Here is an 18,782-nt window from a genome sequence, read left to right as displayed (position 1 = left end):
ATTTACAGGCTAACACTTTTCATTGTCTATAGCTTTAGCACAAAGGTCCTAATGGAGTATGGTCATTAAAAAAAAGTTCTCTCTATGAACAGGTTCAATGACTGCATTCTGATCCAGTATGATGACACTAAAGGAACCATTGAAGGCCTTTTGAAACTCTTCTGTTTTGCAAAGCAGCGTCAGCTTGAGACAGGAGAGGAGACACTGAGAATGCTGTCGACGGTATGCAGCTACTCAAACTTCCCTTTTCAGAGTGGTAACAAAGACGAACAGAGTGATTTTCTGCTAGATTTGTACTCCTCTGCAAAGTCGTTTGAACTTGAATTGGAGGGCCAAATTCTCCCATCATTGTTGACAGTCTTTCAGTCAGCTCAGCCTGCAGCCTGGGTCCTCGACCTCGGTACAGACAAGGCCTCCATCCTACTTGAGGTGCTGAAACTCCAAACAGAGAAGAAACCAGTTAGACTGAAGGGCTGGCTAGAAACTGATAAAAGCAAAATATGGAGTTTTCTTCGGTGCCTACCATATATTTCACAACTGAGGTAGGTCAATGGTCAGTCCCTTTCAAACACATACAGTAGGTGAGAATAGGTGTTCCACCCTTTCATGGCCTAACACATTGTTTTCTGGCAGGATTGTTCCTCAAGATGAGAGTGATACAGAGGTGAAGATGCCTACACTGACTTCTGAGCAACTAAAGAGATTCTTCCTTTTGCACCTGCTTGATCATGGAGATCTGGACAACACTGAGACAGGACAGAGCTCTGTTGAGGAACTGTTGTCAGTTCTTGGGTTTGCTCATTCAGAAGACTCTCCAGAAAGGTGCTTGTTTCTGTTAGATCTGTTCTCACATGGGAAAGACTACGAGACTCAAACAGGCAGAAAAGTTTGTCAAGCATTACTTCCTGTTTATCGGTTAGCCCCCGCAGTCTGGTCCATAGACCTCTCGGAGAGAAAGGGCTCTCTAAGCTGTAATGACCAGTTCCAGCTGTCTCTGTGGGGTGCACTCCCTGTCGGCTCAGAATGGGATGCACAGCTAGCCTCCTCACTCCTCCAGGCCCTAGACTATACCATCACATTGTCAGGGTGGTTGCCCACTGTAACCTGCAAGGCAGTAGGTGCAGTCCTAGGCCAATCTGCCCCTGGAGAAAAACTCAACGTCAGTCTCACCCCAGATAGTATCTCATTCCAAGGAGCTGCATTACTCTTCAAGCAAGTGAAAGAGTTTCACAAACTTAAGTATGATTTTGATAGTGGTATTTTAACAATGTAGAATGGTGGGGGTAAAAAAAAAGCATTTTGATCATGATTTGCAGAATAAGTCCTCTTTTTTTTGTATTGACTTCTAGGGTAAACGAAATATCAACAGCGAAGCTGGCCAGATTGGCAAGGTCAATGACATGCCGAAGACCAATGGTCGTTGAGGAGCTGACTCTTGTCTTCTCTAGGTCAATTCTAAAAGAAGGGGTGCAGTGTAGAGTGCTCAGTGGTTTAGCTTTACTCCTTAGAGTTTGGACTGTAAGGGTCTTAAATCTGATAGACTGTCCAATCCAGGGGTTCCTTCTCACTACATTGTTGTGTCATCAGGGTCCACTCACTATCAGGCAAGTTTCTAGATCTTCTTCACACTTGAAAAAATATGGACTTTTGTTTTGTGAGGTGTGCTATTGTTTTGAAAGATGGGTTTGTGTATGTTTCCATGACAGACTGAGTAAGGAGACTCTGCAGCAGCTGGCTGTTGTGGTGTATGAGGCTCAGGATGAGGAACTGACCCAATGCTTTCTGGAAAAGTTGGGTAGTGATCTGTCTAACTGTACACTGGACTGGGATGTGCTTCACTACTTGCTGAAGACCACCACACAACCCATCACCATCAACCTCAGGAGGAGCAGAATCAGAGACCAATACATACCTTATCTCCTCCCTTTGCTGGAGAATGTTCACTTTCAAAGGTCTGGGTGACACAAGATATTGATTTCTAATTTATATTGAATATGTTACACGATTCCAACAATGAAAATGTTGTTTTCCTGTTATAGTAATTATATCACTTGGTACTGTATTCCTTTGTGTCTGCAGGACAAGCTCCCAGTTTGAAAGGACAGCTCTGAGAGAAATACATGAGCAACGTGCTGGTCACTTGGTGAACAGTTTATTGAAGTCATCAGATGACTGGATCGACCTGAACAACCTGGTTTTGAACCATGATGACTGTGAAGCACTTCGTTTTGCCCTGCACTACAGTGACGGTGTCAAACTCAACTTGTTGTTGACCATCATTCCAAAGGAGGAAATGGAGCGCATTCTGACTCTTCTACACAGAGTCTCTGAGCTCAGGTCACTGTCCAATTGTCTATCAGCATCCCTTACCTTGAATGTGACTTTTACTTGATTGAAGTTTGTGTTTTTGGGTATGAGCGACGTGAACAGACAACCTGGTCGCACACCCATTTGCATGATATTATGTTTTTTTGTGTTCCTTTAATTCGTATGATATGTTACAAATATGTTACAAATGGTCCTGTGGCGTTGGAATAGAGGTCGTACAGTTTCATACGTCTTGGCGGTCATACAGTATCTTGTTGCATTAGCATTTGATGCTAATTTTAGCTAGCAGGTTAGCTTAACATCACTATCAGGCTAGGTTAACATAGCTAGCAGGTTAGCTTTTTTTATTACATTTTTTTAACCCCTTTTTTCTCCCCAATTTCATGGTATGCAATTGGTAGTAATTACAGTCTTGTCTCATTGCTGAAACTCCCGTACGGACTCGGGAGAGGCGAAGGTCAAGAGCCATGCGTCCTCCGAAACACAACCCAACCTAGCCGCACTGCTGCTTGACACAACGCACATCCAACCCGGAAGCCAGCCGCACCAATGTGTCGGAGGAAACACCCGTACACCTGGTGACCTGGTCAGCGTGCACTGCGCCCGGCCCGCCACAGGAGTCACTAGTGCGCGATGAGACAAGGATATCCCTGCTGGCCAATCCCTCCCTAACCCGGACGACGCTGGGCCAATTGTGCGTCGCCCCATAGACCTCCCGGTCGCGGCCGGCTGCGACAGAGCCTGGGCTCGAACCCAGAGTCTCTGGTGGCGCCGTGCTCTAAGGCACTGCATCGCAGTGCTAGCTGTGCCACCAGAGACTCTGGGTTCGAGCCCAGGCGGCTGCGATGCAGTGCCTTAGAGTACTGCGCCACCCAGGAGGCCCTGCTAGCAGGTTAGCTAAACATGGTTAGGGTTAGCTAACATGCTAAGTATTTGTAAAACGCTATGGTTGTGGTTAGCTAAAGTTCCTAATTAGCTAAGATGCTAAAGTTGTACCCAATGCAATTCGATCATGCAACTTTCGTTTCTGTCTGAAGTAACCAGACCATTTGCAACATATCGGCTGTAACCCCCACCAAAAAATTGTATTATCCTTTGTGTAGTCGGAGAGACCAAGCTGTAATAGAATACTGTTCCAAAGTACTTGCCCACCAATTTCTGCTTACCTTGCAGGGTAGACAGGAAACTATTGCTGGAGCTGCTCCATACCTGTGCAGGATTGAGAAGGAGGAAAGGAGTGGCACCTGCACTCCTGACACTGCTGCATCACAAACTGGACCTCTCCTGCTCCTCTGCCATAGACCTATTTGGGCAGGAGAAAGAGACTGTTTTGAGCCTCAGTTTTGGAGACTGTAGGGTCATCTCCGCAGCCATCCAGGAAGCTGATGGTGACACAGAGCTGATCCTATATGACTGCCATGTTGAGGATGCAGGACTAGAGGAGCTGTTTCATGTTTTGCACAGGATTCATATGAGGTGAGATGCCTGTCTTAAGAAAGATTCCTTGTTTTAACATTTGTCTGACTACTTATATGTCCTCTCCTGAATCCAACATTTACTCCTGCAGTAAATGGCAACCGCACACAACCATTCTGTGATCTTGTGAGTGCTTTACATTTGAACGTCCAGTAAGCTAATGACATTGTTTGACTTTGTTACACAATAGCTTTGGAAAACCTCTTCTGCTGCAAATCCTGCACTTGATATTTGTGGAAGATGGTGACAGGTCAGTGAGGCTTGCTTCATTACTCTCCAGAGCCCTGGAAAAGAAGGTGGACCTCAGTCAGAGCCCTTTAGACTCGAGGGCCTGTTCAACACTTGCCTTGGTTCTAGAACACTCGGAAGGGCTTTCCGAGCTGGACCTCAGTGACTGCCACCTCACTGACACACACCTGGATGTGCTGCTCCCACATCTGCACAAAGTTCAAGTCCTGAAGTAAGGACAATATCAAGTAGAATGTCCATTGAACAGCAAAAACTATTGCAGATTGCACTTTTAAAACTACACCATGTTCTCTCTTTCAGTCTTTGCAATAATGAAATCACCGACAAAGGTGCTGTGAAACTTAACCTATACATGATCGGCAATAGCTTTACAGAAACTGTATGGTGAGTAAAACATTCTTGCTTGTTGTTCTAACATAGCAGCGTTAGCTAGATAGTTAACAACTATAAAAAAGTTGGATAGCTAGCCTGCTAACGTAACTGTTAGCTAGCTAGCTAACTTAGCATTATAGCTAGGTAGCATAGAAACCACAACAACCAAACTCTCCGAATTGCTCGGGAGGAAGGCATAGTCATAGACAACGGTTCAGTACCCAGGTGGATTTTTTTGGGGTTGTTGATGTTTCTCTCAGAACATTCCCAGTGGCCCGACACTCCTCCATAGCTGATGCTAAGTGATAATTTACACTTTCAGGTTGGGCTGTTTGCTTTGGATAGCTTTTGAAACCTCTGAAAATGTCCAGAGAAAGGAAATATGCAATTTGTTGACACTACAACATAGTAGACTTATTTATTAACCTTTATGTAAATAGGGAGTCACATTGAGAACTATTTTTTACAAGAGTCCTGTATACGTTTATAAATAAAACACACTATAATAAAACACAACAGCCCTACATATACATTACAAATAAAACACACTATAATAAAACGCATAATACACAAGATTAAACATATTTAAGAAAAGCAATCATATTCTGTAACATAAGTCTCCAATCAATAATTTAAAAGGCCTGAAAAGCACCGTAATATCTAATTGCAAGGAATTCTGTGTATTGTTCCACACATAAGGGGCAAAAAAACTAAAAGCAGATTTTCCCAATTCTGTGGAGACCAAAGGATTTCCCGAGTTATCCATCCCTGAGAACGGGTTTGCTAATTTGTATGTCTCAATGAAGTAATGTACAGAGGAGGTTTCTGCAAGACTGCTATGTAAGTAAATAAGAGTGCAGTTCTCTTCTTACAGACAGAGGTCCATCCCACATGTTTGTAAAGAATACAATGACTAGTCCTAAAACCATCTCCAGTGATAAAACGTATTGCTGAATGGAATACTGAGTCTAATGGTTTCAAAACAGGCTGGCGCGTGCATATAAATGTCACCATAGTCTATTACAGGGAGAAGCATTGTTTGAACAATCTTCCTTCTATTTTCAGAATTGAAGCAGGATTTATTTCTATATAAAAAAACAATCATCGATCTCCACTCCTTTGTCAGGTTTTCAATGTGTGTTTCAATAGAACAACTTGTCATCAATCCAGATACCCAAGTACTTATAGTGAGAACCTTGCTCCATTTGGAGTGAAAATATGCAAGTCCTTAAGGTCAACATTAGGAGACCTAGAGAACAGCATAAACCTGGTTTAATTTGCATTTAACACAAATGTAAGATCAGTAAGTGATTTTTGGAATGAGTCAATCATGCTGAATGTCACGAAAGGCCTGCTGCACTAAAGAGGCTCAGGGATAAATAACTAATCTGCGTAGAGGTGAATGTTACAGGTGTTAACAGTATTTCCAATGTCATTTATACACAACGTGAACAACAATGGCCCCAAAATCAAACCCTGCGGTACCCCTTTAAGCACTTCAAGAAATTCGGATTTAACCCAGTCTATCATAATAGTGAGGGGGCTGTCACTAAGATAATTGTGAAATCACAAACAGGCATCAGTGCCAAGGTGTAACACAGACAACTTACTCAATAAGATAGAATGATCAACTGTATAAAACACTTTTGACAAATCTATAAGTAGGACAGACAGCACAATTCGTTTTAGCATCCAAAGCATTGACAATATCATTTACAACTGATGTGGTTACAGTAATAGTACTGTGCCCTGGTCTAAACCCTGACTGATGTACATTCAAAATACAGTTCACAGATAAAAAGAAGTTCCAAGCTTGATATGAACACCTTGATATGGAACGATAGTTGTCAAGATCACAACAAGCCCTTATGGAGTGGCAGCACATAAGTTGATTTCCACACTTTAGGAATATTTCCTGATAAATCTTAAATTAAAGATGTGGGTTATTGAGCCCACAATGAGGGAAGCTGCACACTTGAGCAGACCCTTCAGCCAGATGGTTGGCCCCTGTAGATTTATTTAATGTCGAATGCCAACAACACATCAAGGACTTTATTGTTTGAATTGCTGAAAGGAAAAACCCTGACTGACATTTTCAAAATGATTCGGTAAAATTCCCCCAACATCCAGTACATTGTCATACTGAGTAGGTTTTTGAATTCTGTCAGAGCCTGCAGAAATAAAATGTTGATTTAAATTCATTAATGCTATCAGTTATCAGTAATAGGGCCAGACTCTACATTAATTTGTAAGGGAAGAGTAGAAGTACCACCCTTTAATGATTTCAGTTTTCTAGAATTTATATGGATTTCCAGTACATGTACAGTCAGCCAGAGGGTTCATATAATAATAGCATCTCTATTGCGTATGAATTCAGATAATTCAGGTGTGAACCAAAGGTTCGATCTATTTTGAACTCTCCGTTTTTATAAACGGGCATGCTTATCTGAAATGTTGTTAAAAACAGTAATAAATTGATTTCGAGCTAAATTCAGAATGGATACACATTCACAAATGCGAGTGAATAAAAAATGATTTGCAACTCTGTTTTTCTCTGTTTGCAGCGGGTCATTTCATAGGGAATGGCCAGAGACGCTTTCATATTGTAACATCATCAAAAGTTTGACAATAAAGGCGCTAACATTGCATCCATTCTAAAAGTTGGTTGAATTCTCTAAATCTATGGCTCTGCCTGCCTCCACAACTGTCACAATGTAGATTCATTCCTCTCCACAGGCTCTCCAACAAGATGATCACTGAGTTTGACATCTTATTGGCGGACAATCGCTACAAACTGTGGCCAGCTCATGTGGAGCCTGGGCACGATCAGCGCGTTACTTCCCTGGGATCTACCTCTGTGACAAATGAGACCTCTAAAGTATTTTCAACAGTAGAGTTATTGATTGAAATTGAACAGCACAAACTGTGTTTTCACAAAATGATTTTGGTGTAAAATAGTCCATATGGCATGTTTCTCATTTATTGCCCTTGATGTGATTGCCATATAAATAACTTTTTACAATGGATTTTTCACTTAGACATGTGTTTTGCATATGCTAACCTCACTGTTGTCTTCCACTTGTATAGAAAAAAACCCTCATTGAAGAATTTGACCCTGACAAAACAATAACAGACAAGATTACCTACAGGTAACTACTTTGGGTTTAATGATCAATTACAATTATGTTTTTAAGGCTATGTGTACCCATGTTTTATTTCCAATCACAGCCCAAACAACATTGCTGAAGCAAGCCTATGGTCGGGATCAAATTTATTGCAGGTAGTGAGTTAGTGCATTTTAAATTGTCTGTCTGGTTGTATGCTGGAGGACTTCTTAGTCAGGTTTGCAGTCAAAACTGAATAAATCACGCCACGAGACTGGCAGTTTCTAAATCAAGTGCTAACTCCCATGCATCCAGGACTTGCTGCAGTGCAAATCAAACACACCTCTGAAAGCATTATCTGGAAACCCACTCTTTGCAATTGCTTGAATACCAGCCTATGTTTTACCCCTGTTTACAGTCTCTTTCAAGTCATAATAATCAATGGCCGGGGTCTGGGAGCTAGAATTGGATGTATGTATACTCTGCCAATGCAGATACAAAAAAGAGTAATGAGAGCAAGCTTCGATACAGAAAACATAGCAAACGACGCATTTGTGGTAATTAAGTGCATGGAGGCCGCCATCTTAAGGCACGTCCCTCATTGGTTACACTTAGATTTGCCCCACATCTATTTTACTCTCCCTCCATTTCATGGGGGTGGCAGGTAGCCTAGTGGTTAGAGCGTTGGGCCAGTAAAGGTTGCTAGATCTAATCCCCAAGCTGACAATGTAAAAAAATCTGTCATTCTGCCCCCGGTAGTTAACCCACTGTTCGTAGGCTATCATTGTAAATAAGAATTTGTTCTTAACTGACTTGTCTAGTTAGATAAAAATGAAATAAAACATGGTGCTCCCCAGGTTCCAGTGTGGGTCTCGTGGCAGGTTTCAGTGCAGAGCTACAGGGCTGGTTTTTGGGATGAGGGGGGCAGGGATTGTGGAGTACAGTGTGGTCCACTGGGACAGGGATATCCTTGCTAACACCAGCTATGAGCCTGCAGGCCCCTTGTTTCAACTCAGGAGTCCAGAGGGACATATGTACCAACTACATCTACCTCACTGCGAGGTTACGGGTGAGTGAATTGTTGTGGCTTCACCAATCTGCACAGAAACACCACACATTACTATGACAAATTGGTTTCATGCATTTCATCTCTCTCCCAGTGTCTGCAGCTGAGAACCTTCTTGTGGCCCACATATGCAGAAAGAACAGGGAGTTCTTAATACCCAAGGTGACACACTCACACGTGATTGTAAGCATTAGTGGGCTTTCAAGTTATGGAAAAGCTCGTAAAAAACAATCCAACAGCAACAGTATCCAAGGACAGGTGCTACTGTTCCTTGAGCCTGAAGCAACTCCAAAAGAGCAAAGGCTCTGGGTGTTCCTGCTGCCCCGAGACATGCCGCCAGACGAGGTACGTCCAAGTCCCTGAAAATGAACTTCTCCTTTTTAAAATATTTTGTCAATTTATGAATAACTGGTTCGTTACCTGGGCCCGGTTTCCCAAAATTATCTAAATTAAGGGAAATACATTTAAAAAAGATATACTTCATATTCATCATCTCCATCCCAACATCAACATACTGTATGTGAAAATGGCGTGTTTTGTATTAAAAAAAGAGAAATATTGTGTTTCCAATGACATCATCAATCAATTAGTAGGAAATGCCTACTCACAATTGGTCAACATCACACGATGCACACTGACGATTATTATACATATTTTTGCAAATAGTTACTTAATCAACAATGCAGATTATTTTTTAAGGGCTTGTACTAAGCTTTTCACGGTAAGGTTGTACACCTGTTATATTTGGCACGTGACATTTTTTGGTCATTGGAAACACTTAACTTCCACAAGCGTTTTTACTACAAAACAAAAATGTGCATTTTTCACATACAGTGGCAAGAAAAAGTATGTGAACCCTTTGGAAATACCTGGATTTCTGCATAAATTGGTCATAAAATGTCATTTCTTTATTGAACAAACCGTGTAAACATTCACAGTGCAGGGTGGGGAAAGTATGTGAACACTTTAATAACTGGTTGACCCTCCTTTTGCAGCAATAACCTCAACCAAACGTTTTCTGTAGTTGCGGATTAGACCTGCACAACGGTCAGGAGGAATTTTGGACCATTCCTCTTTACAAAACTGTTTAAATTCAGCAATATTCTTGGAATGTCTGGTGTGAAATGTTCTCTTGAGGTCAAGCCACATTTTTCCGTCGATGATAGCAAGCTGTCAAGGCCCTGAGGCAGCAAAGCAGCCCCAAACCATGACGCTTCCGCCACCATAGTTTACAGTTGGGATGAGGTTTTGATGTTGGTGTGCTGTGCCTTTTTTTTCTCCACACATAGTGTTGTGTGTTCCTTCCAAACAATTCGACTGTAGTTTCATCTGTCCACAGAATATTTTGCCAGTAGCGTGGTGGAACATCCAGGTGCACTTTTGCAAACTTCAGACGTGCAGCAATGTTTTTTTTGGACAGCAGTGGCTTCTTCCGTGGTGTCCTCCCATGAACACTATCCTTGTTAGTCTTTTACGTATCGTAGACTCGTCAACAGAGATGTTAGCATCTTCCAGAGATTTATGTAAGTCTTTAGCTGACACTAGGATTCTTCTTAACCTCATTGAGCATTCTGCGCTGTGCTCTTGCAGTACTCTTTGCAGGACGGCCACTCCTAGGGAGAGTTGCAACAGTGCTGAACTTTCTCATTTAGTTTAAGCACACTATGTTTGTCTATTGTTGTGACTTAGATGAAGATCCGATCAAATTTGATAACCAATTTATGCAGAAATCCAGGTAATTCCAAAGAGTTCACATACTTTTTTTTGCCACTGTATGTTGGGGTGGTGCTGGAGATGAAGTTTCCCTTTAAGGCTAAGTTCATTGTAAGAACCTTTGTTCTTGCCTGTCGAAACGTTGGTAATTAAATATTTTTGCATCTGAGCTCCTAGAGTGTGCGGTTCTCCTTTATTTTCAAGGACCTTTGTAGGACCATCATTATATCTCTGAGCTGTTTCCCGAAACCCTCGTTACTAAAGTTGCACTTGAAAACACTTGTTATTTACAGACTGCCTCAGACCACTGGTAGAACAGCTAAGTGCATCGTTAGATGCTACCCTACCCCATGTTGCGCAACATTTCTATAGGCTATGCAATTGCATGAGAAAACAGAGTTTTGATTGCCTCTTAATTTTTAGGGATAGGGGGCAGCATTTTCACTTTGGATGTCATGCAATAAAATGCAAATTAATTACTTAAAAATCATACAATGTGATTTTCTGGATTTTTGTTTTAGATTCCGTCTCTCACAGTTGAAGTGTACCTATGATAAAAATTACAGACCTCTACATGCTTTGTAAGTAGGAAAACCTGCAAAATCGGCAGTGTATCAAATACTTGTTCTCCCCACTGTATAAATTATTAAGCATATGTAAAGACAACATTAAATTAAGAATAGTCTGAGGGGTGACAATATTAGCCTATCACTTGTGAATAATTTATTATCACTTGTGCATTAAGGCAAGAAACTGCGCATAACTTTTTTTGCGACCTTTTTAAAACCATGGTCGCATACCTCATGTATCCTAGCCCATAGGCCTATATGCTTTGATAAGGTTTGTAATCACAGCTAAATAAGTGCTCTAATAACTTCTTAAAATGAATTAATTAATCCGCTTTAACCCAAGTGCACAATGGCCACTTTGGCCGCAAAAGGCATGGATTTTTATTTGGCGTTATGGCCACACAAGGCGGATGCCGGCGGGAAATTTGAGGGACTGATTCTTGTCAAGTGCTTGTCAAATTGTGAACGAGAGACTGATGAAGTGTGTGCAGCCTGTGACTTTGTCAAATCATCATTAGATTCTATCTAGGAGCTGGGCCGTCGTCAGTATTGTGGAATAATTATAAATTCAAGGTAAGATTTGAATGGAGAAAGCTGATCCGAGAGTAGTGCTCCCTTTCTTTCGATCCTATCAGTATCGACAAATGCTCAAACGACGCACTTAGTGACCGATCTCTCTACGTGGTGTTTTGGGAAACACATGTGACATCTCCAGCCGTTATAGGAACGTTAAAATACTTGTAAGCTTAAGGTCCTTCACTACGAGTCAGTGATGCACAAAGTAAACTGCAATATCGGGCCGATTTCCGCAACAACTAAGAATGTGAATCGCGAGGCTACACTTCTCTGCTGTTCTGGTCCTGCAGATATCGGGCGCGTTCCTCTGCCCATGCGTTGCTGATGCATGCCAGATTTTACGCCTGGATAGGTATTTTACGTATCAGCTAACCACATCATGTTATAGCAATCTGGTGCCCAATGGCACGGTCGGCGACGTGGAACACAACCATTGGTTGATGCATGTAACATCTGAGCAGGGAAACGCGACCATCATGTTGCAGCAGTGTGAAGTGCACATGGGCAGATATTCTTTGCTACTTCACTGTCTTGGATCAACCTCATCTGCAGAATCTGCAGTTCATCCTTATGCTCGTTGCAACGTCATATAGCTGAGTCTGTTTAAATTGTAATATTAGGGAGAAAAAATAAAATAACTAAGCCTTGTGAATTCCAAACCAGCCCCTTGCCCCTACCAACTCACTCGGAGTTCCCTTCATTTTCAAGTGTAGCTGACAAAACTAAGAGGGTGACTTCCAGAGTGGTAAGAGGATCCAATTAAGGGTCTAATTAGCCCCTCCCACCCTCTCTAATGTTCACTCCTTCAGCATTTGGACACTTGTGCATATGATGGAGGCGCATGTGAACGTGCAAATTCGAGGGGCGAGGGGGAAGATGAAAGGCCTGGTTTGGAATTCAGCATTCCTTAACCTTATTTCATCTGTCTGAGTCAAAATATTTTTCTCACAGGTGGAAAATCAGCACAAAGAGTTCACATTCATTAAGACCAGCTCATCCTGTATGCTGACACCCACAGCCAAATATAGTGTGACTTCTGACCTCAAACAAGGCTTTCTTGTTCAACCCAAAGTAAGTGGAACAGAAAACCAGAGACATCTTGCTAATAATGTCACATGTTATTCTGCCTTCTATTATTATTCTGCCTTCCATTAGGACTAACCATACCATTTGTCCATCACTCAATCTTTCCTTTTTTCTTTCACATGTTCCCTCACTTACTCTTTCAGAAATGCACATTGCACATTGCACATTGCACATACCAACACGCCACCTTTGAGGTCTTCTTGAACCGTAGTATCACAGAACTCAATATGAAAATTCTGGAGACAAAGCTAAAGACGCGGAAACGCTGGTGTCGCCGAGTGATTCTCAACACACCACGGGGTAACCGTTTCCTTCTTACCAACCAGTCAGACAGGATATTTGCTTTATCATACACACAGATTTAATTTTAAACCTGTACCGTTATCCTACATTACATTCAATCTGATAACATACAGTAGCTTACATTCTGAGAAGATGGTTATCTCATCTGCCTGCTGCATTAAATAAATTCCTGGCCACACAGGTCTCACCATGTCTCCTCCCCTACTTTCAGCAGATAATACTGCTCAGGTGAAAAGATTCACTGAGCAGCAGTGGATAAAGAACCTGTGTGAAATACTGGGAGAACTATCAAAGGACGAAATTAAGAAGCTTAAGTCAATGATGAGGAATAAGGAACAAAAGCCAATCGCCAAGAGTGCTCTGGAGGGACGAAAAAGCCCTGAGGAGCTTGCAGAGCTGATGGTGGAGACCTGGGGGGTGCATGACTCCATCAAGGCCACCAAAGAGTTCTTGGAGAGACTGCCACGCAACGACGATCGAGTGACATCCTTGCTGCAGCCATTCTTGTAGCAATTTGGCAAAGGGTGGGGTGGGAGATGATGGAAATGTGGTGGCTACCTGCAAAAAACTATGGGAGTATGTTTTTACAAGGTCCAAAAAAACTCAAGTTTAGTTGAACAATATTTTGAGATTTGATGTATATTTCTATATTTTAAAACTTTTTTAACTCACTGAAATATGTACAGTATGACCAACGACATCTTTGTAGTTCAATGTATATTTATATTTTTTTACATTTTTTTCAACCACCAGAATAATATGTAAAGTATGACCAATTACTTTTTCTACCTGTTTGAATCATAGCGTTGTCTCATCCACACATTCTGATATAACCATGAATCTAATCCGTGGCCAATAATTTTTCTACCCTTTCACTGTCATAATGGTACAAATCTTTGCCGCAAATACTAAAACTAGTATGTATGATTATTGTTATCCTCATTTGACATCAGGAAAGACAAAAATGCCAAAGCCCTCATCATTAGTGTACTTGCTGTTATTCCCTCTTAATAGTCACAGTTTGCATCACATAGTAACCAATTCTTGATATTAACCAATTGCCTACACTGCTGTGCTTGATGTTTTTTATTTTTTATTTTATTAAATGTGCTTTTCTATGCAATAAAGATTAGGGTACACACTGAGCAATAACCTACAATATTGGTAGGCTTTAACCTAATATTTTGTTGATTAAATACATTATTTATATTGCATTATTGAACTCTTCTTATACAATAAACTGCAGTCAACAGACTGCACTAGCCCAATAGCAGCTAGCTAGCTGCAATCCTGATCGGCTTCCCCTGGCTAACGTCCCTGTCCCGAAGCAAGCACCAACTAGCCTGGAGCTAGCCTATGCTAGGCCCATTTCCCGGCAAGCTGAAGAGGTCCATCAGCCACTCCTTGGGCTACAATACATATTTTGCCAATTGGCCTGGACCCCTTTTCTTGCCGATACGGAACCCCGCCGATCCATCACGACTAGACTACCGACGTAATCCTCCCGAGGGGTTTTTCAACAGGCCCCACCGTCGCGGCGTCCCCTGAATTCCCATCTGCTAGCCGTCTAGAGCATACCGGACTGTTAGCTGAGGTGGTCCATCAGTCAATTTCTTGGGCTACTATACCTATTTTGCCAATTGGCCTGGACCCTTTTACTACACAGACCCCTGCTGATCCATCACGACTGGTCTGCTGACGTAATCCGCACGAGGGGGCTACAACAGACTTCGTCCGTCGTGACATCCCTCTAAGGCCCTTCTGCTAGCCTGCTAGCCCCGGCCCGCTAGCTGTCTGAATCGCCGTGTCTCCAGCCCGTCCAGCTACTCATTGGACCCTATGATCACTCGGCTACGCATACCTCTCCCTAATGTCAATATGCCTTGTCCATTTCTGTTTTGGTTAGTGATTATTGTCTTATTTCACTATAGAGCCTCCAGCCCTGCTTAATATGCCTAAGCTAACCCTCTTGTCCCACATCCCACACATGCGGTGACCTCACCTGGTTTAATTGATGTCTCTAGAGACTATACCTCTCTCATCATCACTCAATGCCTAGGTTTACCTCCACTGTATTCACTTCCCACCATACCTTTGTCTGCACATTATGCATTGAATCTATTCTACCGCGCCCAGAAACCTGCTGCTTTTACTCTCTGTTCCAAACGTACTAGACGACCAGTTCTTATAGCCCTTAGCCGTGCCCTTATCCTACTCTTCTGCACCTCTGGTGATGTAGAGGTTAATCCAGGCCCTGCAGTGCCTAGCTCCACTCCCATTCCCCAGGCGCTCTCATTTGTTGACTTCTGTAACCAAAAAAGCCTTGGATTCATGCATGTTAACATTAGAAGCCTCCTCCCTAAGTTTGTTTTATTCACTGCTTTAGCACACTCTGCCAACCCGGATTTCTTAGCCGTGTGAATCCTGGCTTAGGAAAGCCACCAGAAACCCTGAAATTTCCATCCCTAACTATAAAATTTTCCGACAAGATAGAACTGCCAAAGGGGGCGGGGTTGCAATCTACTGCAGAGATAGCCTGCAGAGTTCTGTCTTACTATCCAGGTCTGTGCCCAAACAATTTAAGCTTCGACTTTTAAAAATCCACCTTTCCAGAAACAAGTCTCTCACCATTGCCGCTTGCTATAGACCACCTTTTGCCCCCAGCTGTGCCCTGAACACCATATGTGAATTGATTGCCCTCCATCTACCTTCAGAGCTCGCACTGTTAGGTGACCTAAACTGAGACACGCTTAACACCCCGGCCATCCTACAATCTCAGCTTGATGCACTCAATCTCACACAAATTATCAATGAACCCACCAGGTACAACCCCAAATCCGTAAACACAGGCACCCTCATAGATATCATCCTAACCAACCTGCCCTCCAAATACACCTCTGCTGTCTTCAACTAGGATCTCAGCGATCACTGCCTCATTGCTTGCGTCCGTAATGGGTCTGCGGTCAAACGACCACCCCTCATCACTGTCAAATGCTCCCTAAAGCACTTCAGCGAGCAGGCCTTTCTAATCGACCTGGCCCGGGTATCCTGGACGGATATTGACCTCATTCCGTCAGTAGAAGATGCCTGGTTATTCTTTAAAAGTGCTTTCCTCACAATCTTAAATAAGCATGCCCCATTCAAAGAAATTTAGAACCAGGAACAGATATAGCCCTTGGTTCACTCCAGACCTGACTGCCCTTGACCAGTGTAACAGTATAACTTTAGACCGTCCCCTCGCCCTGACACGGGCGCGAACCAGGGACCCTCTGCACACTTCAACAACAGCGTCGTCACCCATCGCTCCACTCTGCAGAGCAAGGGGAACCACTATTTCTAGGTTCCAGAGCAAGTGACGTAACCGACTGAAAGGCTGTTAGCGCGCACCACCGCTAACTAGCTAGCCATTTCACATCCGTTACACCAGCACAAAAACATCCTGTGGCGTACGGCATTAGCATCGAATAGCCCCCGCGATATGCAACTTTTCAGGGAAGTTAGGAACCAATATACACAGGGAGTTAGGAAAGCAAAGGCTAGCTTCTTCAAACAGAAATGTGCATCCTGCAGCACAAACTCCAAAAAGTTCTGGGACACTGTAAAGTCCATGGAGAATAAGAGCACCTCCTCCCAGCTGCCCACTGCACCGAGGCTAGGAAACACTGTCACCACCGATAAATCCACAATAATTGAGAATTTCAATAAGCATTTTACTACGGCTGGCCCTGCTCTCCACCTGGCTACCCCTACCCTGGTCAACAGCCCTGCACCCCCCACAGCAACTTGCCCAAGCCTCCCCCATTTCTCCTTCACCCAAATCCAGATAGCTGATGTTCTGAAAGAGCTGCAAAATCTGGACCCCTACAAATCAGCAGGGCTAGACAATCTAGACCCTCTCTTTCTAAAATTATCAGCTGAAATTGTTGCAACTAGCCTGTTCAACCTCTCTTTCGTATTGTCTGAGATCCCCAAAGATGGGAAAGCTGCCGCGGTCATCTCCCTCTTCAAAGGGGGAGACACTCTAAACCCAAACTGCTACAGACCTATATCTATCCTACCCTGCATTTCTAAGGTCTTCGAAAGCCAAGCTAACAAACAGATCACAGACCATTTCGAATCCCACCGTACCTTCTCCGCTATGCAATCTGGTTTCCGAGCTGGTCATGGGTGCACCTCAGCTACGCTCAAGGTCCTAAACGATATCATAACCGCCATCGATAAGAGACAATGCTGTGTAGCTGTATTCATCAACATGGCCAAGTCTTTCGACTCTGTCAATCACCACATTCTTATTGGCAGACTCAACAGCCTTGGTTTCTAAAATGACAGCCTCGCCTGGTTCAGCAACTACTTCTCAGAGTTCAGTGTGTCAAATCGAAGGGCCTGTTGTCCGAACCTCTGGCAGTCTCTATGGGGGTGCCACACGGTTCAATTCTCAGTCAGACTCTTTTCTCTGTATACATCAATGATGTCGCTCTTGCTGCTGGTGATTTTCTGATCTACCGCTACGCAGACGACACCATTCTGTAGACTTCTGGCCCTTCTTTGGACACTATGTTAACTAACCTCCAGACGAGCTTCAATGCCATACAACTCTCCTTCCGTGGCCTCCAACTGCTCTTAAATGCAAGTAAAACTAAATACATGCTCTTCAACCGATCGCTGCCCGCACGCACCCGCCCGTCCATTATGACTACTCTGGACAGTTCTGACTTAAAATATGTGGACAACTACAAATACTTAGGTGTCTGGTTAGACTGTAAACTCTCCTTCCAAACTCACATTAAGCATCTCCAATCCAAAATTAAATCTAGAATCGGCTTCCTATTTCGCAGCAAAGCATCCTTCACTCATGCTGCCAAACATATCCTCGTAAAACTGACTATCCTACCGATCCTTGACTTTGGCGATGTAATTTACAAAATAGCCTCCAACACTCTACTCAGCAAATTGGATGCAGTCTATCACAGTGCCATCCGTTTTGTCACCAAAGCCCCATATACTACCCATTACTGCGACCTGTATGCTCTCGTTGGATGGCCCTCGCTTTATATTCGTCGCCAGGTCATCTATAAGTCTTTGCTAGGTAAAGCCCCGCCTTATCTCAGCTCACTGGTCACCATTGCAGCACCCACCCGTAGCACGCTCTCCATCAGGTATATTTCACTGGTCACCCCCAAAGCCAATTCCTACTTTGGCCGCCTTTCCTTCCAGTTCTCTGCTGCCAATGACTGGAACGAATTACAAAAATCCCTGAAGCTGGAGACTCATGTCTCCCTCACTAACTTTAAGCACCAACTGTCAGAGCAGCTCACAGATCACTGCACCTGTACATAGCCCATCCAACTACCTCATCCCCATACTGTTATTTATTTTTGCTCCTTTGCACCCCGTATCTCTACTTGCACATTCATCTTCTGCAGATCTATCACTCCAGTGCTTAATTGCTAAATTGTAATAATTTAGCCACTATGGCCTATTTATTGCCTTACCTCCCTTATCTTACCTCATTTGCACACACTGTATATTGACTTTTTTCCCTATTGTGTCATTGACTGTATGTTTGTTTATTCCATGTGTAACTCTGTGTTTTTGTTGTTTGTGTCGCACTGCTTTGCTTTTTCTTGACCAGGTCACAGTTGTAAATGAGAACTTGTTCTCAACTAGCCTACCTGGTTAAATAAAGATTAAATAAAATAGGTTTGATATTGTCATTGACAAACTGAAGAACAGTAAGCCTAGCAATGTATGTAGTTAGCTGGTTTAATAATAAAATGATAACATTTGAAGATAATTGACTTCAATTGTATTTATTTATGGCAAGGTGATCTAGTCTGCTTGGCTAACTAGAATTTTTGTGGTGAGTGTTGCCAACTAATTTTCAGGGGAAGTTGCTAGAGGCAGGTCGATTTGTTGCTAAAAGTTGCTAAATGACATTGT

At 42.9% G+C, this 18,782-nt stretch overlaps 1 protein-coding gene across 3 annotated transcripts; it reads left to right on the top strand.

The window, feature by feature from the left end:
- Positions 1-68: 68 nt before the first annotated feature.
- On the top strand, positions 69-18,625 carry LOC129818903 (uncharacterized). Of its 3 annotated transcripts, XM_055875240.1 has the most exons (15): positions 69-222; positions 359-542; positions 634-1,239; positions 1,350-1,952; positions 2,080-2,337; positions 3,502-3,804; positions 3,995-4,264; positions 4,354-4,437; positions 7,162-7,303; positions 7,513-7,574; positions 8,387-8,598; positions 8,690-8,940; positions 12,405-12,524; positions 12,683-12,839; positions 13,054-18,625. In XM_055875240.1, the coding sequence occupies exons 3-15, from the start codon at positions 671-673 to the stop codon at positions 13,350-13,352; spliced, it is 3,330 nt and encodes a 1,109-aa protein (XP_055731215.1). In that variant the 5' UTR covers positions 69-222; positions 359-542; positions 634-670; the 3' UTR covers positions 13,353-18,625. The 3 variants fall into 3 exon arrangements, with proteins under 3 accessions (XP_055731215.1, XP_055731213.1, XP_055731214.1); XM_055875238.1 differs by having other exon boundaries at positions 69-542; XM_055875239.1 differs by having other exon boundaries at positions 70-542; positions 13,057-18,625.
- Positions 18,626-18,782: the final 157 nt, after the last annotated feature.

The sequence above is a fragment of the Salvelinus fontinalis genome, chromosome 21 (genome assembly GCF_029448725.1).
Source record: "Salvelinus fontinalis isolate EN_2023a chromosome 21, ASM2944872v1, whole genome shotgun sequence".
Taxonomy (NCBI): domain Eukaryota; kingdom Metazoa; phylum Chordata; class Actinopteri; order Salmoniformes; family Salmonidae; genus Salvelinus; species Salvelinus fontinalis.
The sequence above is the reverse complement of the archived record's forward strand: the minus strand, read 5'-3'. Positions and strand labels throughout refer to the sequence as shown.